The following is a 22,542-nucleotide window of genomic DNA, read 5'->3' on the forward strand; positions in this document are numbered from 1 at the left end:
CTCCCTGTCCCTCTGTGTCCCCATCCTGCCCTATGGCACACCACGGACCCCAAGGGCCTTTGCCCACCCAGCCTGGACCTGTAGGGCCTTGGTGGGGGACGAGGAGCCCGTCACGTCCCCGTGGCCACCCCATTGCATCCCCCCTGCTCGGAGACCTGTGTCACCTATGCAAGTACCTCTGTGTCCCCTCCTGTCTCCCTGGTGTCCTGGGCTGGGGGAGGCTGGGTGTGGGTGGGGAGTGTCCCCTTGTCCCCTCGGCAGGTTTGGGGGCTGCTCCAACGAGCACCCATGGGTGCTGGGCAGCTCCCTGGGCAGTGCTGTGTGTGGGGTGGGTGGGCTCAGCCCTTTTCCTCCCCTCCCAACCCAAAAGGCCCCGGGAGGTGACAGGGACACCGGGACAGGCTCTGTTAAAATAAAACCTTTATTTGACTGGCTTAACACCGGGGTGTAAATCTGTGACTGTCACCGGTGCTGGCGCGGGGGTTGGGAACAGCCCCCGGCCAAGCCAGGGGCACATAAGGCATGTGGTGGCAGGGTCCCCTCAGGGGCTGCATGGTGGCCTTGAGGACCTCATGGTGATGGCACTGTCCTTGTAGGCCAAGGAGGGGCTGGGATCAAGCACATCCAGGGCTTGGTGACATTTGGGGCTTGCTGTCACCCCTCTCACCCCCCCTCCCAGGGCTGTGCTGGGCTGTCAATGGCCTGGCCACCCTGTCCTCATTGTCACAGCACCTCTGTCCACGTAGGGTCATAGCCAGGGAGGGGAGGAGTGGGGCACATGGGCTGGCAGATGGGGTGGCACTAGGGGACATGGAGGGGGTCCCCTACCCCCTGTGTCCCCGTGGCCAGGCGAGTGACACCCCCAGGCTGTCCCCACACAGGGTGTGGGGTGTCTGTAGCACAGGACGGTGCCCATCCCATGGAGGAGCATGTTGTCCCCTACACAGGGACACAATGTCCCTTGAGCTGGCACCTCACAGGCTCTTGCATCGAACGTGCACGAAGAGCGTGGCGGGGGACAGGGACGTGCCATCCTTGGAGAGCAGATGGATGTGCCGATACCCTGGGGACAGAGGCAGGGGCTGAGCGGGTGACAGGGGCCCGTCCCCACTGCAGGGGGCCGCGGGGGGGCACCCACCTTCCCGCAGGCTGCCCATGGGCAGCGTGAACTGCCCCACGAAGTCGTTGCAGGAGGTGCTGTCGTGGTCCTCCACCACGAAGCGCAGCAGCGCCAGGTCCGGCGCCTGCAGCTCGAAGCTCAGCGTCTCGTCCCAGCGCGGGTTGAAGCCTGCGGCACCGGGATGGGAGGTGGCGCTGCCACCAGGGCCACCACAGCCGCCAGGGCCACCACGGATGCAGGGACCAGTCTGACCCACCAGAGCGCTCCCCCCTGCCTCAGCTTAGCTGCCATCCTGCACTGGGGTATAAGGGGACTGAGGGAACAGGGGTGATACTGGTGCTGGGCTGGGCGATACTGGGGAAAGGGGGTCATACTGGGACTGTGATGGGCTATACTGGGGGAATGGGGGTCACACTAGGACTGGGCTATACCGCAGGGGTGGGGGTCACACTGGGGCTGTGATGGGCTATACTGGGGGATTGGGGTCACACTGGGCTTGGGCTGGGTTTAGTGGAGGGCAGAATGGAGCATTACTGGGGAGAACTGGGACACTTCCAGTGGTGGGGACCAGGCTGTGCTGGGGACGGGGCACTGCAGCACTGGTGTGTACTGGGGGGAATGGGGTGGTCTGGGCACTGGCTTAACTGAGGGTGGCCACTGGGGTGCAGCGGGTGTTGGGTGCCCGTGGGCTGTGCCACCCCCCAGGATCAGGGTGTCCTGGGGGTTAGGGTGCTCTGGGGTGTCTCTGGCTATCAGGGTGTCCTGGGGTGTCCCCAGGGACCGGTGGCCAGGCCACGGTGGCCGCTCACCGTTGTTGAGCTTGTGGTGGGTCTGCTGCTTGCTGCAGTCGGCCGCGACGCCGTGGACCTCCACCCGCACGAAGGGGTCCACGATGGAACTGGCCTTGTCCTTGCTCAGCTTCGGTAGCTGCTGCGCCGTGATCACCTGGGGACAGAGGGGACATGGGGCACCACGGGGTGGTGGGGCCCAGAGGGGCACATGGCTGAGTGTGGGGACAGGGCTGGTGTCCCCAGGAGAGGGGATGTGCGCATGGCCAGGAGTGGGGATGGGCTGGGGAGGAGAAAGGTGGTTGGTGCCACCTCACAGAAGGGACATGGCTGAGTCTGGGGACAGGGTTGGTGTCACCCAGGAGAAGGGATGTGGGTGACACATGGCTGGGTGCAGGGTCAGGGCTGATGTCCCCAGGAGATAGGTGGCACTTGGCCGGGCATGGGGATGGGGTCAGTGTCACCCAGGAGTTAGGGACATGGATAGTACCCACATAGATGTGAGGACAGGGTCAGTGTCCCCACAAAAGAGAGGTTGGTGGCACCCAGGAGGAGGTGTGTGGCTGGACATGGGGTCGATGTCACCCAGAAGGGATGTGGGTGACACCAGTTTGAGTGTGGGGTTGGTGTCACCTGGAAAAAGGGATGCAGGGGGCACCTGACCAGGCATGGGAGTGTCACGGGTGTCATAGAATCATGGAATGGTTTGTGTTGGAAGGGACCTTAAAGCTCATCCGGTTCCAACTCCCCGCTAGGGGTGGCACCCACCCAGGCTGGGACTGGGGGGCTCGGGGTGTCCTCACCCTGACATGCAGTACCAGGCGCCCGGGCCCATCTCCAGGGGGGCTGCGCAGGCAGGGGGGCTTCAGCACGTACCCACAGCCCCCATTGCCCAGGAAGCGCCCGGTGTTCAGGTCCATCTCATATCCCGGCGTCTGGAAGTTGAGTGCCACTGTGGGGACAGGGGATGGGTGTCAGCGCGGGTGGTGGCTCCAGGGGGGTCCATGGGGTGTCCCCCAGGGGGTCTCACCCAGCTGGCAGCCGGCGTTCCACATCTCCTGGGGGTTGTAGTTGGAGGAGTTCATCTTCAGCCCCAGCGGGTACACGCGGCTGAGCTGGCGGGTGTTGTACTGCACCAGTGCTGGGCCTGGGGAGGGGATGCTGAGCGGGGCCGCTGCACCCAGGGGTGCTGGTGCAGGGCCCCTGGGGACATGGACCAAGCCTGCCCGACTGGGTGGACCCACAGCCTGAAATGTGACCCAGAGCCTGAAACCAGACCCTGGGGTTCAGACCCCAACCATGGACCTTCAGACCAAGACTTCAGACCCTGGATGCAGACCCAGATCTTAATCCAAGCCCTGGACCCCAAACCCTGACCCTGGATCCTGACCTTGACCACACACCTTGACTTCAGAGCCAGCCCCTGACCCTGCACCCCAGAGCCCTACCCCAGACCTCAGACCCTGGACCCTGACCCAGATCTCAACCCCAGTTCTGACCCTAAACACCAGACCCAACCCAGACCTTGACCCCAGACCCCAAACCCGACCCTGGCCCCAGATGCTACATCCCAAACCCTGAGCCTGGACCCGTGACCCTCACCCTGGCCTCTGGCCCAGACCCTGACACCAGTCACACCAGACTAGAGCAACCTGACCGAGGCCACCATGTCCCCGACCCGCACCCATGGAGCCACCCTGGTGACTGAGCCCACCGGCTCAGCCCCATCCTGCCCCCCAGTGAGGTCAAGATCATGGAGCTGCCCTGTCCCCATCCCCATCCCCATCCCGTCGCCCTCACCCGCCTCCCTGATGAGCTTCCGAGCCTTCCTCTCGCTGAAGGAGGAGATCTCGCAGGGCCGGGGGTGACGCAGGGCATGGGCCAGGCCGGGGAAGGGCACAGCCTGGCAATACACCACCATGGCCGACAGCGCCGCGGCCACCTCTGAAGCATCCTTGGCCTGCGGGAGCCACCGTGGTGTCAGCCCACCCTGCCTCTGGTGGCCACTCACCTGCGTGAGGGTCTACAGATCCATCTACCCTGCTAGTGCTGAGTGCTGAGACCCCCCACCAAGTCCATAGAGACTCCCAAAGTGATGGAGAACCTCAGGCGATGGAGTGATGGACCCTGAGATGATGGAGAACCCAAGCAGGTTGAGACCCTGAGGTCATGGACAATACAAGGTGATGGACAAGCCAAGATGTTAGAGACCCCAAAGTGGTGGAGACCCTGAAGTGATGGACAACCCAAGATGATGGAGAACTTGAGGTGATAGAGGACTCAAAGTGATGAAGATCCTGAGGTGATGGAGAGCTGAGGCAATGAGAAGCCTCCCCACCCTGGCAATGAATACCCTGAGGAGTCACCCTGGGAGGTGATGGAAACCCCAAAGTGATGGAGACCCAAGGTCATGGAGGCAATGGAGACCTGATGTGATGGACATCCCAGAAATGGAGCACCCATCCAAGCAAGGGAAGAGGGAGGCACAGCTGAGGAGTCCCCCAGCTCAGTCCCTTCTGCACCTCAGGTACCCCGTGTACCCGACCCATCAGCCCACCCATCTCCATCGCACGACCCACCTGCAGAGGTTTGCTCTCCTGCGGTGACTGCAGTGACTGGAAGAGGAGAGAGCAGGGCTGCATTGGAGGCCATGCCCGGGCCCAGCACTGCTGGGACACAGCGGTCCTGTGGCGCTCCCGGGATGCCAACATCCTCCAGCACCACCAGGACACCATGGATGGAGCCAGCAGCGTGCCATGGTCCCCGGCACCTGGGACAGCCCCTTACCCGCCGCCTGTTTCTCTCCTTCAGCTTCTCCTCATCTTCTTCCTCCTCCTCCTCTTCTTCCTCCTCCTCAGGGTCCAGCAGGGAGGTGACATCCTGGGGCTCATGCCATGGCTCCGGCAGCTTCTTGCCCTTCACCAGGATCTTCCCCTTCAGCTGCTGCAGGAGGATGGGCCGAGGTCAAGGCTTGGAGGGGACACGGGGACACGGTGGCGGGCGGGCGGGTGGCCTTACCTCCGGGGACGGGAGGTCGTGGGGGTCCTGCCCCTCCAGCGGCTCCGTCAGCAGCATGTCCCCCAGGATGGACCTCATGTGCCGGGCCATGGTGACCTGCTGCTCCAGCCCGCAGTGGTTCTCCAGGGACAGGATGACGGGGTAGGGGGATTGCTGGGATGGGCAGTGCTCAGCATCCAGCACCCAGCACCAGCACCCAACACCAGCACCCAGCACCCAGCATCCAGCATCCAGCACCTAGCACCAGCACCCAACACCAGCACCCAGCACCAAGCACCCAGCAGCAAGCACCCAGCACCCAACATCCAGGACCCAGCACCTAGCACCAGCACCCAGCACCAGCACCCAGCATCCATCGTCCAGCACCCAGCACCCAACACCAGCACCCAGCATCCAGCACCCAGTACCCAGCACCCAACACCAAGCACCCATCACCCATCACCAGCATCCAGCACCAACACCATCTCCCAGCACCAGCACCCCGCTCACCTTGAAGGCGTAGTCACGGATGCTCTCAATGACGTCCCGGAAGAGGATTTTGGAGGTGAGCGCGTGGCCGTGGTAGACCACAGGTTCCCCATGGGCGCCCTCCCAGCAGTCCAGCTCCACACAGCGGCACCCTGCTGCCAGCGCCCTGCCACCGCAGCGCCACCGGATGGGTCCCTGTGTCACCCTGAGCCACGGGCCCACCCGGGCACAGCGTGTCTGAGCAGGGCGACCCACCGGACATAGGCTTCGGTGCTGCTGGTGCCACCGATCTGGTGGTGGGTCAGGTAGGTGTTGTGGGAGGAGGAGATGAAGTAGTGGCACAGGGGCTGGCTCATGTCCTGGTGCACCTTGGTGTGCTCCTGGTTGAGGATGTCACCGGCGGCAGAGAGGAGGTACATCATGAAGCCATCCAGGGTCATGAAGTCCTGCTGCCTGGCTGCGGGACACAGCGGTGGGGTGTCACAGAGGGCTCCTGTGCCACTGGCACCTTGGGGGCTGTCCTCTCCTTGATGTTCCCTGTCTCCCATCAGTGCCGTGTTCACCCCAGACCTGGCATTGTGGCACCCAGGGGATGTGGAGGTCCCCTCGGTGTCCCCATCCTTCTAGTGCCACCTCTACCCTGGGGGTACTGCTGTGATACCCAAGAGACACGGAGGTTCTTCATCCCTACCGTGATGTCCCCTGCCCTAGTGCCATGTTCACTTGCCATGGTGGGACTCAAGGGACATGGAGGTTCCCCAGCAATGTCACATTCATGCTAGGGCTGGCACTGCATCACCCATGGAGGTCCCCCTGCTGCTGATCCTCACCTTCTTGTCCCTTGTCCGCACAGCACTACATGCACCAGGGACCACCCTGGGGAAGGGACACAGGGACCCTCACCCAGACCTTGGAGAACCCCATAGCAGCTTGACACCACCAGGCAAAGCCCCCTCCCCACACCATCCTTGAGCTCCCTTGGCACCGGCAGCACGAATCCCACCATCACACCTCCGCCTGCGCTTCAGCCTCACCCTTCTCATTGAGCTCGTAGGAGCGGATGATGGCGCGGGCCTGGCGCAGGCTGGCGTCCTCCCCCTGATCCCGTAGGAAATCCCGCAGCTCCTCAGCCGACAGGACACGATCCTCACCCGAGTAATGCCCGAAAACCTCCTCCAGCTCCGGGCGCCGCAGCAGCCGCCGGCAGAACTCCTCCAGCTCCCGCCCCTCCAGCCGCTCGTCACCCGAGCAGTCACAATCCTGATGGGACCACAACAACCCTGGGGACCATCCCCTGCCTGCAGGGAGGGGACACGGCCACCCCCTGCCTCGTCCTGCCTGGCCTGTGGGGTTGGCAGCACGTGGGATGAGTTTTGGGGGGACTCAGCCGCTGGCATGAGGGCTTGGGGGTGGGTTGTGCCTAGGGGTGTGCGGGAGCGTGTCCCCTCTGTCCCACCACCCGCACCCCTCTGAACCTGCTGCCTGGGATGGAGCAGAGCACAGTGATGTGCCTCGGTTTCCCCTCGTGGAAAGGGATCTTGGGAGATGTCCATGGGGACAGCACTCCATGGGGGGAAACTGTCACATGTTGGGGACCCACAGAGCAGTGATGGGGACAGCTCCTGGGACATCATGAGCTCCTGGGACCTACTCATTGGCGGTGGCCTTGGGTGTGATGAGTTTGACAGTTCTCTGTGCCCAAGAAGGCAGAGAAGGAGCTCACGTTCCCTCCCGAGTGATGGAGCGCAGGTACCTTGAAGAGCTTGTAGGCATAGACATCATTCATGTCAATGTTGATCATCCTCAGCATGCTCTTCACCTCCTGGAATGACATCTTGTTGTCCTTGTTCCTGTCTGCTCGCTGCAGGACCCCATGGATCCAGCTATGCTGGGGTAAGGAAACCACTTGACATCACCCCCTCAACCATGCCCAACGTGCCCCCAAGCCCCCATAGCTCCAACAAAGGATACTGGTCGAGCTTCTCGGGTTGACTCATGGCTTGCAGCCGCCCCATCAGCTTGGTGAGCCCTTGCACCCAGTGGCGGGCGTCCTCCTCGCTGCGGGCAGCCAGGTCGAGGTTCTTGCGCTTGCCCTTGAAGGTGAGGGTGAAGCAGTGCGGCGCGGGGAAGGCAGCCCCGTGCTTGCGAAGACCCTCTGACTGGTGTCCCTCACGCACCCCCTCGATGTGCATCACCGAGACTGCAGGGACATGCGCGGGGATGGAGGTGGTCCCTCGGCATTTCCCCCACCTGTGAGCATCCTGCAAGCCATCCTGGCTGCCGATGGACACCCTGTGTGTCCCCAGGGGCACCCCAGGGGACCGGCGCTTGGCTTCTCTTGATGCCGCAGCCAGGCTTAACCCACTAATCCCAGGCGAGACACGAGCCATGGCCGCTGCCCCCTGCGGGGATGGGGACAGGGATATTGGTGGGGGATGGAGACAGAGACACTGGTGGGGGATGGAGGTGTCTTGCAACAGTGCCAGCACCGGGCATCTGTCCCAGATGAGAGGGTGGAAAGAGGTGGGTGATGCTGGGGATCAGAGACAGAGTCTGGCCAGGATGGAGACAGGACCTAGTGCTGGCCCCGAGGGGGATGGGGAAGGGTGTGGGCTTTGGGGGCTTAGCCTGGGGTGTACTGGGAGGCATTGGGATGTAATGGGATGCACTGGGTGCCCTGGGAGGCACTGGGAAGCACTGGGTGCAGTGGGTTGGGGTTTAGGCCCTGGGTGGGGGTCAATGTTCTGGATTGGGGTCCACATCTCAGGTCAGGGTCTGGGTCTGAGGCTGGGGGTGCACGTCCCAAATTGGTCCCGGATTGGAGTTTGGGTCCCGGGTGGGGGTCTGGGTCCTGGCTCAAACCCACGGCCTCGTGGCAGGTTTGGGGCACTGCCCAGTTCCCAACCCCTCGCTGCAGCTCGAGGCTCTGCAGGACACGGTCCATGGTCCCCAAGCCCGCAGGGGACGGTCCCCAGCGCTGGCACTCACAGCTCCGCTGGGCGCGAGCACGCCTGAAGCGCCCCTCGAAGCAGACGGTGGCCCCATCCTCCTGCAGACGGAAGAGCCGCTCCCTGGGGCTCCCCCGGGACTTGATCTTCCGGAGCAGGGACCCCCGGAGCATCCGCTGGATGTCCTCGTCCTCCGTCAGACCTGTGGGGAGCAGCCCGGCGGCTACTGGGGGTACTGGGGAGCACTGGGAGGTACTGGAGGCTCTAAGGATGTTCTGGGGGTGCTGGGTGGGAGTGTGAGGGGGCTCGGCGCACATCTGTATGCACACCTGCATGTGTACACCCCTGCGCATCCCATGGGATGGGATGGCATGGGACAGATGGGATGGGACAGGCATGATGGGATGGGACGGGGTGGGATGAGATGGGACAGACACAATGGCACAGCACAGCAGGGGACAGGATGGAGGGATGGGACAGGGCAGGGTGGGATGGATGGGAGTGGGTAATGGGATGGGATGAGATGGGACATACATGACATGATGCAACAGTACAGACAGGACATGATGGGACAAGATGGGACAGGGAGAATGGGATGGGACAGGACAGGGCAGGGCAGACAGGATAGGATGAGACAGAGTGGGCAGGACAAACATGGCAGGACAGGGTGGCATGGGATGGCACTGGATGGGATATCATAGCATGGAAAATGATGGGACAAATGGGATGGAACAGGACAGATGTGATGGGATGGGACAAACATGATGGGACAGGGCAGACAGGACTTCTCCTGTCTGTCCTGGCAGGACAAGGCACTGCCATCAGACCCCTTTGTTCACATGGCAGAAGCCAGCTAGATCCCAGCAGAGCCTCCCAGATCCTGAGTGGGGAGAGCCAGGCATGGGGGTCAGGCTGGGAATGGTGACTGGGTGGCCTCAGGGGACCCGCGGGCTCAAGGCGAGGCCGGGACTTTTCCAGCTCTTCCCCACGGAGCAGTTATTTCCTTCCTTCCTCCTTTAGCAGCCACTCCTTCAAAACCTCCCCCAGCGCCCGTGTCCCGGCTCCGCCTGGAGACGCTGCTCCTGGGCGGGCAAAGGGCAGGTTTCCATCCCAAGCTGGCCACAGCCTTGGGAATGTGGCCACCAGCTGCCACCACCTCGTGCGTGGTCACATCGTGCAGGATTTAAGGCACCTTCAGAGGGCAGGTATGGACACATGGACACATGGATGCACAAGCATATGGACACATGGATACAGGCATATGGATACACAGATGGACCAGAGCACATGGTGCACAAGTGTATGAACACATGGACATGGGGATGCATTGACACATGGACACATGGATATTCAGATGCAGGGATGTATGGATACATGGGCACATGGATGCACTGAAGCAAGGACACATGGATGCAAGAGCATATGGATTTGTGGACACTTGGACACATACAGGTGCATGGATGTATGGATGCACCAATACACAGGCACGTGGATGCATGGACATTGGGAAGCGGGGATGTATGGATGCACAGACCACTCTGCCCCAAGCTGCTCCGGGGTCAGTGGGCTGCACTGTTTTGTGGGGAAACGGAGGCAGGGTATGAGGTGAGGGTCCCTGGGAGCTGGAGCTGAGCCTTGGGGACAATAAACACCCGGAGCAGGAGGGCTCGTGTAACCCGTGATGTGGCTGAACCCTGACCCTGCTGCCCCCAACATCTGGATGGGAGTGTGAGGGAGCTCGGTGCACATCTGTATGCACACTTGAATGCGTACAGCCCCGCACATCCCGTGGGATGGGATGGGATGGGATGGGGCGGCCATCCCACCCAATAGCTATTCTGAGGCCACCCTGGGAATCCCTCCCAGCCAAAGGGACCCTTCTGCAGAGATCCCATCCACCTTGGGATCATTCCCTGCATGGGCACCCTCCGGCCATGGGGGTCCCCATCCACTCGGGGGACATTCCCAGCCACAGAGATCCCCCCCGGACCCCCGCTGGCACAGCACCCCCCCCCCGAATTCCTGCCCGGTCCCCCCTTGCCTGCCCCGGCGGGACCGGCCCCGGGACTTACCCATTTTCTTCAATGCTCTACCGGGCCGGCGGGGGCCCCCGGCGCCGTCCGACGGGGAGCGGGGCTGCTCGACGGCGGGACGTGCCTTCCAGCCGCAGATCATGGTTCCCCCGGTACCCCCGCTGCTCCCGGTACTCCTGGAGCTCCCGGTCCCGGCGGTGCCGCCTGCACCCCCGGTGTCCCCGGCACTCCCGGTGTTTCCGGTGCCGGCGGTGTCCCCGGTGCCCCCGGCCGGTGCAGCCGGGCTGGGAGGTGGCGCAGAATGGGGCCGGGGCTGGGCTGGGGCTGGGCGGCCCCGCCGGGACCGGGGCCGGGCGCGGGGAGGTACCGGGAGGAGCCACATTTCGAGCCGGGTGGTGTTAACCGTTTGTGCCGGCCTGGGACGAGAGGAGGCTGCCGGTGACGGGCTGCACCGGGCTGGGGCTGCACCGGGTCTGGGCTGCACCGGGCTGGGGCTGCACCGGGTCTGGGCTGCACCGGGATGGGGCTGCACTTGGGGCCCCCTCTGCCATTGCACCGGGGACAGGCAGCAGCATGAACTGAGCAGAGGGGAGGGCAACGTGCCCGGTGCCAGAGGCCCACATGTGTGTGCGCGTCTGTACATGTGTGTGTACCCATGCGTGTGTGCAGCCATGTGCACACACGCACATCTGCACACAGATGTGTGCATGTTGTGCCCAGCCGTGTACATGTGCGTGTGTATATGTACACAGGCACACATGTACAGGTGTGTGCAGGTGCACATACATGCGCGCATGTGTTTCATCCTGGGTGAAACCTGAGTATCCTGGAGCAACCATCATCTGGCCATCTAGGACAACATTTGAGCACCCTGGGGCAACATCTGGGCATCCAGGGTGATCTCTGTTGATCTTGGAGCAACATCTGTACATGCAGGGCAACATCTGGACACACCGAGTGATATCTCAGTATCTTGGGATAAAATCTGGGCCCCCTGGGGGTGACATCTGAACATTCTGAGTATCCTGGGGCAACATGTGAATCCCCAGGCCAACGTCTGGTCATCTTGCTTGATCTCTGCTTGTTATGGAGCAACGTCTGCATATGCAGGACAACACCTGGAGCCCCAGGGCAACATCCAGACATCCTGTGTATCCTGGTACAACATCTGGGCTCTCTGGGGTGACATCTGGAGATCCTGGAGGGATCTCTGCTGATCCTGGAGCAACATCTGTACATGCAGAGCAGCATTTGGGCATCCTAGGGCAACATCAGGGCATCCTGGGTGACACATTACTATTCTAGGACAACATCTGGATGCCAGAGCAACATCTGGGCGTCCCTGGGACAATCTCTGGTTATTCTAGAGCAACATCTGTACATGCAGGACAATGTCTGGGGAGCTTGGGCAGCAGCCAAGCAGCCTGGGGCAGTATCTATGTGCTGCAGTTCAAGACCTGGGGAACCCATGCAACATCTGGGCAGCACCTTGGCTGTGTTTGGGGGGGTTACAGCCATCCCTGAACCCTTTGAGAACATGGGAACAGAGGGACTTTTCACCAAGGGACAGCCCACCACGTTTGGGTTGAGGCTTTTACCACCTCAGGAGCTGCAAAATCGAGTTTATTTATACAAAATATATTTGGCTTTGCCAAAACCCCTCGGGGAAAACACACAGCCACCCCCAAAATGCACTTGCAACCCCATAGCTGGGCTCTGCTCCGAGCCCTCTCCCTCCCATGGGAATTGCATTGCCAGGAATTCAGCGGCAGATGCATTGACCTGGTGAAATGACCGGGATAAACACCTCTGCTGCGAAATCCACAGCCAGAACAAATCCCGGCTGCGATTCCCCCTCTCCCGCAGCGTTGCTGTTTTCTAGCGCCCGCGAGCGCTTTTGGAAGGAGCCCCATGGAAAGCAGGAACCGGCATTCCCGGCCTCTTATAGCACAGCACGTGTCCCCGTGAGTCACCGCACGGGATCCGGGCTTGGAGTCTGCAGTGAGTGGGAGCGAGCGAGGCCTCGGCACCGTTCCCGAGCAGAAATCCTGAGTCAGAGCTCGGGAATGGCAGGAGCTTTGCTGTTGGTTTGAGGGATTTTTTCTATGGGATCTTGGGTTTATAAAGGAAATGTTGCCCCAGGGGCTATGGGATGGGAATTAGGGGGTTTGGGGAGGGATTCCCCCTGTTGGATTTGGAATTCGTGAGGTGGGATTAAAGGAAATTCCCCCAAATGTAGGAAAGCAGGAGTGTGGGGTGACAATGAAGCATGGCATGGGGCTGCTGAAAGATGCTTTGCTTCCCCATCCCAGCATCCAGCCCTGCGTGAGGCTGGATTCGGGTGGTGCCCTGGGAACCCCATAACACCCCACATCCTCAGAGCACCCTGTACCTCCAGATCACCCATGTCCGCATGTCAACCCTGTCCCAGTGCACTGCACCAGTTCACTGTCCTCGTGCACTGGTGCACTGTCCCCAAGCACTGCCCAGTGCACTGTTCACTATCCCGGTACACTGGAGCACGGCATCAGTGCACTGTCCATGTGCATTGCACCACTGTCCCGGCACTGTCCCAGTGCACTGTCCCTTTGCACTGTCCCCGTGCACTCACCATCCTGGGGCACTGTCTCGGTGCACTTGCTGTGCACCGTCCCAGCCCCGGTGCACTCGCTGTCCCGGTACACTATCCCTTTGCCCAGGCCCACTAGTCCGGTGCACTGACCTGGTGCACTGCTCTGGTGCACTCACTGTCCCGGTGCACTCACTGTCCCAGTGCACTCGCTATCCCGGTGCATGTCCCAGTGCACTTGTCCAGTGCGCACATTGTCCTGGTGCATGTCCCAGTCCTGGTGCATTCACTATCCCGGTGCACTCACTATCCCAGTGCACGTCCCCGTCCCAGTGCACTATCCCGGTGCACTCACTATCCTGGTGCATGTCCCGGTGCATTCACTATCTCGGTGCATGTCCCCACCCCGGTGCACTATTCTGGTTCACTCACTATTCTGCTGCATGTCCCGGTCCCGGTACACTATTCCGGTGCACTTACTGTCCCGATGCATATCCCGGTGCACTGTCCTGGTGCACTCACTGTCCCGATGCATGTCCCGGTGCACTGTCCCGGCGCACTCATCGTCCCGCTCCCGGTGCACCTCCCGCTGCGCTGCAGCTCCTCCCTCTGTCCGCCAGGGGGCGGCGCGGCGGGCCCGACACTCGCTCAGCGGCACGCTCGCCATCCATCCAGCAGGGGGCGCGCGCGCACCACCGGCTCCGGTACACCGGGAGCGAAGGGGCAGGAAAGCGGCCCGTTTCGGAAGCGGCGCTCTGATTGGTCGCAACGCGGAGGGGACCGATGGTAGGCAGGCGCTGATTGGCTCCCGCGCTGTTCCCGCACGGAGCAGGGACACGCACCGGGGCCGGTGCCGCGGCCGGTGCCGGCGCCATGGAGGAGGCGGGCTGCGGGGCGCAGTTCCGCGCCGCCGTTCAGGTTATCCAGGGGCTGCCCCGGAGCGGTGAGTAGGGGCCGGGGCCGGGGCTTGGACCGGGACCGGGACCGGGGAGCGGTGGCTGCAGCCCCAGCCCCGGGAGCCCTTTCCCGGCTCCGCTGAGGTCGCGTCGCGTCGCAGGCTCGTACCGACCCTCCTACGAGGAGATGCTGCGTTTCTACAGCTACTACAAGCAGGCGACGGCGGGGCGCTGCGAGGGACCCAGGCCCGGCTTCTGGGACCCCATCGGCCGGTACAAGTGGTAATGCCCCCGGGGGTGGGGGGTGGCCCGGTTCGGGGCCGGTTCTCCCCGCTCCTCCCCGCCTCACGGCCGCTGCTGCCCCGCAGGGATGCCTGGCACAGCCTGGGGAGGATGTCCAAGGAGGAGGCGATGGAGGCTTATGTGGCTGAGATGAAGAAGGTGGCCCAGAAGGTAACGGGGAGGGGGATGCGGTGGCTGGGGTCAGATGCTCGTGGGTGCCCGTCCCAAGCTGTGTCCTGCCTCTTCCCCAGGTCATTGACACGGTGCCCATGGATGAGACGACAGAGGAGATGTTCAGGTACTTCGAGCCGCTCTACGAGGTGATCCACGACATGCCCCGGCCCCCCGAGGCCTTCTTCAAGAGAAAAGGGGGTGAGTGGGAGCCGCTGTGCCCCGCTTGACCCCAGCACATCCCTCACCTCTGTGCCGTACTCTTCTCTCCTGCCACATCGCTCCTGCTGTTCCCTGCCTGCTTCTGCACCGGTGTGGCCATCACCTCTGGGCTCTGCTCATCCTGCTCCTTGAGGGGGACATGGGATGGATGCACCACGTCCCACTGACTCCCCTGTGGCACAACTGCTGCTGAGGTGCTTATTGGGTCACCACCAAGCAAGTGGCATTTCAAGTGACACGGTTTCTTCAGTCCGAGCTTTCTCTCCACAAAACTTTGAGGCGACAACTTTAAGATCTGGCTTCCAAATGCCCCTTGGCCCCAGTCCCTGCACGCAGCAGTGCAGGGGATCAGCTCCCGTGGGGCACTGCAGGAGGGAGGCTGTGCTTGCTCTTGGCACTGGCGCACCTCCGGGCAGGGCAGGCTGTGTACAGAGAGCCCGGTCATCTGATGTAAACACTTGAAGAGGCCGGCCAGTTTTAGCAGCAGAGGGGATGTGGAGAAACTGGGCTTGAGAAACAGGATTACTGGGGCCGCCTCGTGCTACAGGAGAGTCCTTCCCAGCCCTTTCCATACCTGTGGCTGCTGCCTCATGCTGGGAGGTGGCTGGGGACCTGTCCAACCCCCAGAGCAGGGCAGTCCTCCGTGTATCTGGCTTGTGAGAAGCACCCAAGGGAGCGAAGGGCTGGATGTGGTGGTTCAGAAAGGTGTTGGCTACCATGGAGCGAACCTGCTGGCCACAGGCCTCGGGGTTTTGCTGTGCCACATCTCCAGTAGGTGAGCTCAGCAGCAGATGAGCTTTCAGGGTATATTTGCAGCGGGTATGTAAACTGTCAGTGCTTTGCTAATGTTGGAAGAGCGCTGACAACTACAGTCGCTCCTTGCCCATCCCCAGGCATCTGTCCTGTGTCTGACAGCTACTGTCACCCCCTGCATCCAACAGGGATGCTGTAAGGCTTGGCCTCAGGATGGCTGCTCCTTCCTGTGGTACCCAGGTGCTTTTGTTCTCTATTTTGATGCTGAATCCTTTTAAAAGGCAAACAGTCTTATTTTTTTTTTTTCTCTGGAATGTAAAAGCTGGGCCTAAACTCCTGGTTGTTACCCGCTTGGGTAACGTCATCCTCTGCCAGTGTCACTTATAAATGACACTGTTGCTTAAACCTAAACCTGGTAGCGTCTGTGGAGCCAATGAGCCCGAGGAGCCTGTAATGGTGGTTTAAACCACTGAACTTCTTAAGCTGTTGAGTCATTGGTGTTAAAGGTTCTCAAACCCACCTTGTGACTTTGTGCAATTGCAGCTTTTGTTACCGAGAATCTAGAGGAGAAAGGGGAGTTTGGACGCTGCGGCAGGTGGGAGCAGAGCAGGGGCCCTCAGCGGCTGCAGAGCTTTTGGGAGGCAGAGGTGCTGCATGGTGTGAGTCTGGGCAGGTTTGGTTTTGTTTTGTTACAGAGTCAACAAGCCTTGAAGTGGCACTTGGAAGGCAAATCATGAGCGGTTCAGGGTCCTAATGGCTCTGCAGTCAGTCAGTGGGGCTTTCACCAGTGCCTTGTATGCACAGGCCAGGACTGAAGCAGCGATGGTGCCTGTCACACGCAGGCCTGGTGCTGTTCTGCCAGCCCCATGGGCACCCACTCCTGTGGGTCCCAGTGCACACTGAGGAGGGATTTGGGAACAGCGACAGTCCCTGAGCAGAGCAGCCCTGGTGCCAAGTCCTGTGCTGGGTGGGAGCTGCCCTTGTTCTCTGAGGGGCTCCCCAGAGCCTCTTAGGGGGGTCCCACAGCCACAGGTCTGGTGTGATGGGAATGGCAGGTTGGGAATGGTGGAGATGTGCGGGCAGAGCAGCATTGCCACATACCTGCCTGGCCCGGAGCAGGGAGCAAAGTCCCGGGTGCTGGAAATGGGATTAAGGTGGGGAGGAGAGGGCTGGATCCTGGGCAGGGAGCTGCCCCGGGCGCTCACCGGGGCCCTGCTGCCTGCTGGAAGCCCTTGGTGGCGGCGTGTGCTGCTGGACAAGGCTCTTCTTGTGTTAAACTCTCTGTTACCGTGCGTGTGCTGTGTGCCCTGCCAGGGGACACGGACGGTGGCTGTCACCCGCTGGTGTTCACCCAGCTGGTGGTCAGTGCTGACCCCTGCGCCGGGGGGACTCGGGGTGAGATGGGGTAGACCCTGCTGACTGGTGGAGCTCACTTTGATTCCTGCGCTGCTGGCAAACAAAGCCGATCTGTCTCTGTCTCTGCCACCTGCTGCGTGTCCCCGGAGGGTGTCCCCACATCCGTGTCCCCCCCAGCCATGCTGGCAGGGTCACAGGGAGCCTGTGCTCGAGGGTCACCCACAAGGCATTAACTCCCCTCTGCCTTTCCCCTCCATAGAGCCCAGCCAGGAGGTGCCCACAGAGCCCAGCCAGGATGAGCCAGCGAGCAGCCCGGCCCCAGAGCACCACGAAGACACCCTGCCCAGGGAGCAGCAGAACGGGCAGCATGTGCCAGGTTGGTCTCCCTGTGGCCAGCACCCAGCAGAGACCCGTGGAGGAGACACCGGCCTCCCTCTGCCCACAGGGCTGTTGGCTTCAGGCTCCTCTGGTCCAACCCCAATGGGTGTTTCAGGCATTGCTGTTCGTGGGTCTAGCTCTTGGTGCTGTTCTTGATGCTGGGCTAACCCTGGGTGTGTTGGTTTGACTCTGTGTTGCTCTTACCTGTGTAAAGGGGCCTGATTCTGCTAAGCTGCAGTGAGAAGGCGAGGGTGTTTTCCCCGTGGACTGGGAAAATGTTGCCGTGGAAGGTCCATGTTCCCAGAGGGGATGTTCTCTCTCAGCCAAATCTACCCCTTCCACGGCACCAGGAGCCATAGTGCCAAGCCCCAGCCCTCCCTGCCTGTGCCACGGCTAACACCAAAGTCCTGGCTTTTCTTGCACAGCTTTGTACACCCATCACCCACCTCATTGTGCCTTCTTTGAAGGCACAAGTGGCTCTCCCGGCCCAGAGTGGCCTCTCGCCGTGGTCTGGGTTGGGTATGGTGCTCCAGGGAGGCGTTCCTCCTGTCGCCTCCCCTGAGGAGCATATATGGTCACCAAGCGAGCGCCTGCATCCAAGCCATGCCCATCCTCGAGTGTGCCTGGGCTGGTAGCACACGGGGAGCTGGGCAGTATTCCTGCCTGCACAGCAGTTGGCACTGTGGGAATGGTACCTGCTCCCTGCCAGAGCAGCCGGGACCCTGGATCCCGCTGGATGGGCTCCGCACCGTGCCGGGGTTTTGGCAGCCCTCTCCCCAGGCAGGAGCCACATGTGGGCAGAGGAGCCCACCCTAAAGCGACACCGTTTTGGGATGTGCCTGCCACAAGCAGGGCTCTGTGACACCCGTGGGCAGGAGGAGGAGGAATTGGGTCCCTGGAGTCATGGCCACGATCCGGGTGGTAGTAACAGAGCCGGTTCCTTCCTCCTCTGTGCCTCAGTGTCGTTCTCCTCCTGCCTCGCCTTGTGCATGCAGATGCCGCCCTCTTGCCCGCTTGCGGACCTGTCGCCTTGCGGCTGCGCTGAGCTTCTGCTGCCCTTCGGACACGGCCGAAGCGCCGCTGTGCCCGCGGCTGAGCCATGTCCTTCCCTTCCAGGAGGGGCGCTGGCTCCTGCGGCCGCGGCGCTGGAGGGCACCCAGGCCACCAGCGACTCCGAGGGGGACGTGTACTGCGATACCCTGGAGCAGATGGAGCCTGAGCAGGTAACGGAGGGCTGGGAAGCGCTGGGCTCCAGCGCAACGCCTGCTCCCTGCCCTGCCTGCGCTCCACGGGCAGATCTCTGTTGTCTGCTCCCCCAGCTCTGCCCACCCCCACGGCACTGCCATGCCGCTGCTTGGCACCTGCATCCTGCGAGCCTTGCGAGGCTCCCAAAACCTATGGGGCCACATGGCTGCTCCCCCTGTGCTTTGTGTCCCTTTTGGAGCCTCATCCCTGTCACCAAAGGGAGGACGAGGAGCCCTCGGTGTGCCCCAGCACCACTCACAGCCACCCTTGTTCCTGTAGCAAGGCTCCATTGTGGCACTGGTGGGCTGCTGGGGCTGACTGAGGCCAGTAACCACAAGCAGGGCTGGTGTGGGCACCTTGCTTGCACCCCTGCCGCTTGCTCTTTGCTCCCTGCTACCAGGCAGCTTGCCCAACACCAGCAGCATTCGGCACTCGAGGTGCTGTGCTGAGGCTCAGTGGATCCGGTGGGCAGGAGGGAGGGAGCCACCCGCCTGCCTGGCTTCTCCTTGTGCCACCTCAAGGCTGGGTGCTTCACTTTGCTGCTCTAGAGCTCTGTCACCTCCCAAACCAGGCACTGACCGGTGGTGTCAGTGAGATTTGGCTTCATTCACGCCCCCCATGCCCTCCGTCACCAAAACTGCTGCCACCAGGTATGGGGGGAGGCACCACCACTGCCCTGGCATCACTTGCTGTGCCCCGCAGACCCCGGGACGGGAGCGGGAGGCTCAGGGCCCTTCTTCTCTCCCCTGTGCAGGCTGGGCAGCCCCTGGGGCTCTGCTTGAATGGTGGCTGGGCCAGGCCTGAGCCCCTGATGCCCCCCGGTGCTGGGCAGGGGGAGCAGGATGAAGGCAGAAGACTAGAGGGGAGCAGCGGCGCTGGGCTTGCAGCCCCTGGCTCCAAGAGAGGTGGGTGCAGCACTTGGCTCCTCCGCTGCTCCCTCCCCAGCTCCCGGCCAGCAGGGCCAGACCTCGGGGACTGTGTGGGGCTGAGCAGAGAGGTGAGGGCTGTGACCCCCAACAAGGCACAGAGCTTGGCTCTAGCACCCGGGGTGGGTTGTTCGGTAGCTGCAAGAAGTCCTGAACATCCCCTCTCTTCATCCCTTGCTCCCCAAGCACTTGGTGTCATTATCCCTGCAGGACACATCCCCTTTGCTGCCGTTTGGGAGGATGCTCTGCCGGCTCCTCCCTGCCTGCCTGTGCCCAGCTCCTGCCCGTGGTCCCTATGGTGAGCGCCCATCCCTGGTGGTGGTGCTGCTGAGGGGGAACCTTCCCTGGGAGGGGACTGGGTGATGTTGGGCTGTGTCCCTGGAGGCGCTGGTCCTGGGGACACCCTGCTCCTTCGGTCCCAGTCGCCAAACACCACCCACCGGTGCTGCCGGTGCCTGGGGACAGCCAGGCCCTGCGCTGTGCTGCTGCGGAGAGGGGACGAGGAGCCTCCTGCTGAGCTCTGCAGCTCTCCCCACACACACCCTGGGGTCTTTCTGCTCACCCAGGGACAGCAGAGGTGGTGTTGCCTGCTCACCTGTACACAGCCCACCCCTCTCACCCTTATCTCCCCCCATTAATGTTTCTGTGGACCCTCCTGAGCTGCTTGACCTTGGGAGTTCACTTGTACCGAGGCCGATAGAGCCAGGCAGGGCTGTCCCCGGGGTGCTGGTGTTTGTGTGGGGCTGGCACAAGCCCCTGCCAGTGTCCTGCTCGGGTTATCGGGTGTTTGCCAGGGCTGGTCTGGGGCCTGGCAGGGCGGCAGCAGAGCAGCGTTCAGCATCCTGCCTTCACGGGCTGGGCTGGAGGTCACCCGCTGCCACCACCACCGAGCCAGGGGGACGTGGTGGCCCGGGGACAGGCATGGGGCTGGCTGGTGGATGGGGATGTGGGCAGCGGGGCTGGGCTGGGAGCTCCCTGCTCTGCCTGGCAGCCGGACACGATCCTGGCAGTGCCCAAGGCCAGGTTGGACGGGCCTTGGGCAACATGGTCTAGTGTGAGGTGTCCCTGCCCATGGCAGGGGGTTGGAACTGGATGATCTTAACGTCCTTTCCAACCCAAAGCAATCTGTGATTCTATGATCCATTGCTCGTGTTGGGTGGCAGCACACAGCATGTGCCTGGGGGTCCTGGGGGTGCTCAGCCTGCACACGCTGTGCCTGCCCCACTGCCGCTGAGCAGCGCCCGTCTCTGTACCCCACAGGTCTCCGTCTGGCCGGGGGGGAGCAGGACACCGAGAGCACCCCTGAGCTCAGCGCGGGGCTGCTGGTGGAGCTGGACGCCTGCGTGGCCAGCACGGTGCGAGCCCTGCAGGATGACATGCGGCGAGTGCTGGAGCGCCTGAGTGAGCTGGAGACACTCACCTCCGCGCAGGTACGTGCCGTGACACCCGGGGAGCCGCTGCACATCGACGCTGGGTGCTGGGGCCACGAGGCCCCGGGCTCCCGTCCCTGAACAGGCAGCCCCGGGTGGCCCAAGAGTGGAGCGACCTCGGGGTTCAGTGGCACAACCCAGCGGGGCAGAGGCTGCTGCTGCTCTGATCTGCCCCGAGGTGCAGGCAGGGAACCGCTGCCCCCATCATTCCCATTGTCCCTGGGGTCCCAGCCCGGCTGCACCATCGGGTCCCTCATAGGAGCCTGGAGCGGGCTGGCTTTGGCCTGTTCCCCCATCTCAGGGGGATGTTGAGGCTGTAAGGGGGTTCCCAGCCCCACCTGCCCCCCAAACCATCCCTTGTCTTGCAGGGGGACGCAGCTGGGACCGAGCCCAGCCAGCTGCTTGCTTTGCAGGTGAGTTGGAGATGAGGGATGCGATGGTGGGGACAGGTCAGGGAAGGATCCATCAGCTGGGGAGCACGTGCCATCCCTGGGGCCGTGTCCCCCGTGCCCGATGGTGTTGGTGACAGATGTGCACAGGGTGATGGATGTGACGAGGTGGACCAGGCAGTGCCGGGGGTCCCACTGCCACCTACCTGCCTTCTGGCAGAGGGCTGGGGGATGTTTGGTGACACCAGTGACACCTTTGCCTGCCTCTCTCTGTCCCCTCACCAGGCACCGTCCCCGTGGCCCCTGCCCGTCTCCCCACGCACCCTGCTCTTCCTCGTCACCTGGCCCTTCGTCACCCAGTGGCTGCTGCACCGCTGGCAGGGCAGGAAGAGGTGACCATCGCATCCCCACCGCCACCCCTGGCCCCGAGCGGGGCGCAGGACAGCCCTGCCGGGGTGCCAGCACCCTCCCTTCCCCATCCTGCTTCGCTGAGCCAGGGAAGCACCACGGGATCGACGGGGGCATCGCCCGGCCCCGGGGCCTCCTGCGGGCCAGGACCCCGGCGCCAAGGGACAGCAGCCACCGCGCTCCACCGACTGCCACCGTCACGCTCAGGGCCTCGCCAGCACCGGCATCCACAGGGATCGGGGTGTGGGATCATCGCACGCCCCGGACAGGATCTCATCGCTGCCGCGCACAGACGGACCGGCTGCCCCCCGGCCCTCAGCCCCGGCGCTGGGCGGGCAGCAGGGGACGGCCCCGTCCCCGGTTCCATGAAGTGCTCGGACACCCGAACCTGCCTCAATTAAAGCTGCTTGTTCAGTCCAGCCCCGGTGCCTGCTGCGGGGGGCTCCAGGGCCGCCGACTCCGGTGCCCTGCACCCCGGGGACACCAGGCCCCGCTCGCCCCGCTTCTGCCCGCGGTGCGTGGGGGCTGTTGGGGACCGGCGGGACCCCTCTCGCCCCGGCGGTGCTGCTCGGCCGGGGGATCTCAGCCACTATGGGCGGCCCCTCCGTGCGCTGCCCCCCCACCCCTTGGCAACGGACCCCCGTGTGCCCCCAATCCGGGTGCCTCCAACCCCCCCAGCCCTGGGTCCCCAGCCCCGGATCCCCGACACCCCCCCCGGTCGCGGGGCCCCAGGGACCGTGTTGGGGGCACATCGTCACCGTGGGGGGGGGGGGGGGAACAGAACCAGAACTCGGCCCCGGTGCCGGCCCCCCCCCATCGCGGTCGGGGCGCGCAGCTCCGCACCGCCCCCGGCCAGAAAAGGGACGCGGCGCTTTTAAGGAGGGACTTCTTTCCTCCCGTTTGTTTACATCTCCCTCCGCGCACTCCGCGCGCCCTCGGGATTTCTCCGCTAACCCCCCCCAGCCCCGCCGCCGCCGCCGCCGCCGCCGCCGCCCCCCCGCCCCGCGGTCCCCTCGCCCCGGGGCCCCCCCGGTCCCTCCCGGCCGTTACAGCCCGTCGTGGCCGCGGTAGCCGCAGAGCAACCCCGCGCCCCTTCCGCGGAGCGGGGACTCCTTTGGGGCCGCCGCACGGGTGTGGGGGGG

General features: G+C 63.1%; 2 protein-coding genes across 9 annotated transcripts; one reads left to right on the forward strand and one right to left on the reverse strand.

Moving 5' to 3' along the window:
* Positions 1 to 403: 403 nt before the first annotated feature.
* PLCD3 (phospholipase C delta 3) lies at positions 404 to 10,658 on the reverse strand. 5 transcript variants are annotated; one of them, XR_003994657.1, is made up of 16 exons: positions 10,415 to 10,658; positions 8,383 to 8,544; positions 7,366 to 7,594; positions 7,148 to 7,277; positions 6,429 to 6,654; positions 5,650 to 5,851; positions 5,416 to 5,560; positions 4,927 to 5,079; positions 4,696 to 4,851; positions 4,488 to 4,523; positions 3,709 to 3,868; positions 2,939 to 3,055; positions 2,712 to 2,860; positions 1,930 to 2,065; positions 1,139 to 1,433; positions 404 to 1,063 (listed from the first exon to the last, which is right to left on the reverse strand). XR_003994657.1 is itself a non-coding variant. In XM_030508615.1 (16 exons), the coding sequence occupies exons 1-16, from the start codon at positions 10,515 to 10,517 to the stop codon at positions 975 to 977; spliced, it is 2,310 nt and encodes a 769-aa protein (XP_030364475.1). In that variant the 5' UTR covers positions 10,518 to 10,658; the 3' UTR covers positions 404 to 974. The 5 variants fall into 5 exon arrangements, 4 of the variants coding, with proteins under 4 accessions (XP_030364475.1, XP_030364474.1, XP_030364476.1 ...); XM_030508615.1 differs by having other exon boundaries at positions 1,139 to 1,288; positions 4,927 to 5,046; XM_030508614.1 differs by having other exon boundaries at positions 1,139 to 1,288.
* Positions 10,659 to 13,682: 3,024 nt separating this feature from the next.
* On the forward strand, positions 13,683 to 21,819 carry ACBD4 (acyl-CoA binding domain containing 4). 4 transcript variants are annotated; one of them, XM_030508624.1, is made up of 10 exons: positions 13,685 to 13,887; positions 14,002 to 14,122; positions 14,209 to 14,293; positions 14,374 to 14,494; positions 16,884 to 17,000; positions 18,119 to 18,225; positions 19,002 to 19,152; positions 20,434 to 20,603; positions 20,972 to 21,016; positions 21,278 to 21,819. In XM_030508624.1, the coding sequence occupies exons 1-10, from the start codon at positions 13,818 to 13,820 to the stop codon at positions 21,386 to 21,388; spliced, it is 1,098 nt and encodes a 365-aa protein (XP_030364484.1). In that variant the 5' UTR covers positions 13,685 to 13,817; the 3' UTR covers positions 21,389 to 21,819. The 4 variants fall into 4 exon arrangements, with proteins under 4 accessions (XP_030364486.1, XP_030364484.1, XP_030364485.1 ...); XM_030508625.1 differs by having other exon boundaries at positions 13,687 to 13,887; positions 16,908 to 17,000; XM_030508626.1 differs by lacking the exon at positions 20,972 to 21,016 and having other exon boundaries at positions 13,683 to 13,887.
* Positions 21,820 to 22,542: the final 723 nt, after the last annotated feature.

The sequence above is a fragment of the Strigops habroptila genome, chromosome 19 (assembly GCF_004027225.2).
Source record: "Strigops habroptila isolate Jane chromosome 19, bStrHab1.2.pri, whole genome shotgun sequence".
NCBI classification, from domain to species: Eukaryota; Metazoa; Chordata; class Aves; order Psittaciformes; family Psittacidae; genus Strigops; species Strigops habroptila.

Excerpts from the sequence above, each read along its gene's own strand:
- PLCD3 (XM_030508614.1), bottom strand. The coding sequence starts at position 10,517 with ATGATCTGCGGCTGGAAGGCACGTCCCGCCGTCGAGCAGCCCCGCTCC. Across the intron at positions 1,289-1,929 it reads CCACCACAAGCTCAACAACG|GCTTCAACCCGCGCTGGGAC; the intron begins GTGAGCGGCCAC and ends CCGGTGCCGCAG. Across the intron at positions 1,064-1,138 it reads CATGGGCAGCCTGCGGGAAG|GGTATCGGCACATCCATCTG; the intron begins GTGGGTGCCCCC and ends CTCTGTCCCCAG.
- ACBD4 (XM_030508624.1), top strand. The coding sequence starts at position 13,818 with ATGGAGGAGGCGGGCTGCGGGGCGCAGTTCCGCGCCGCCGTTCAGGTT. Across the intron at positions 14,495-16,883 it reads CTTCTTCAAGAGAAAAGGGG|AGCCCAGCCAGGAGGTGCCC; the intron begins GTGAGTGGGAGC and ends TCCCCTCCATAG. Across the intron at positions 18,226-19,001 it reads AGCAGATGGAGCCTGAGCAG|GCTGGGCAGCCCCTGGGGCT; the intron begins GTAACGGAGGGC and ends TCCCCTGTGCAG.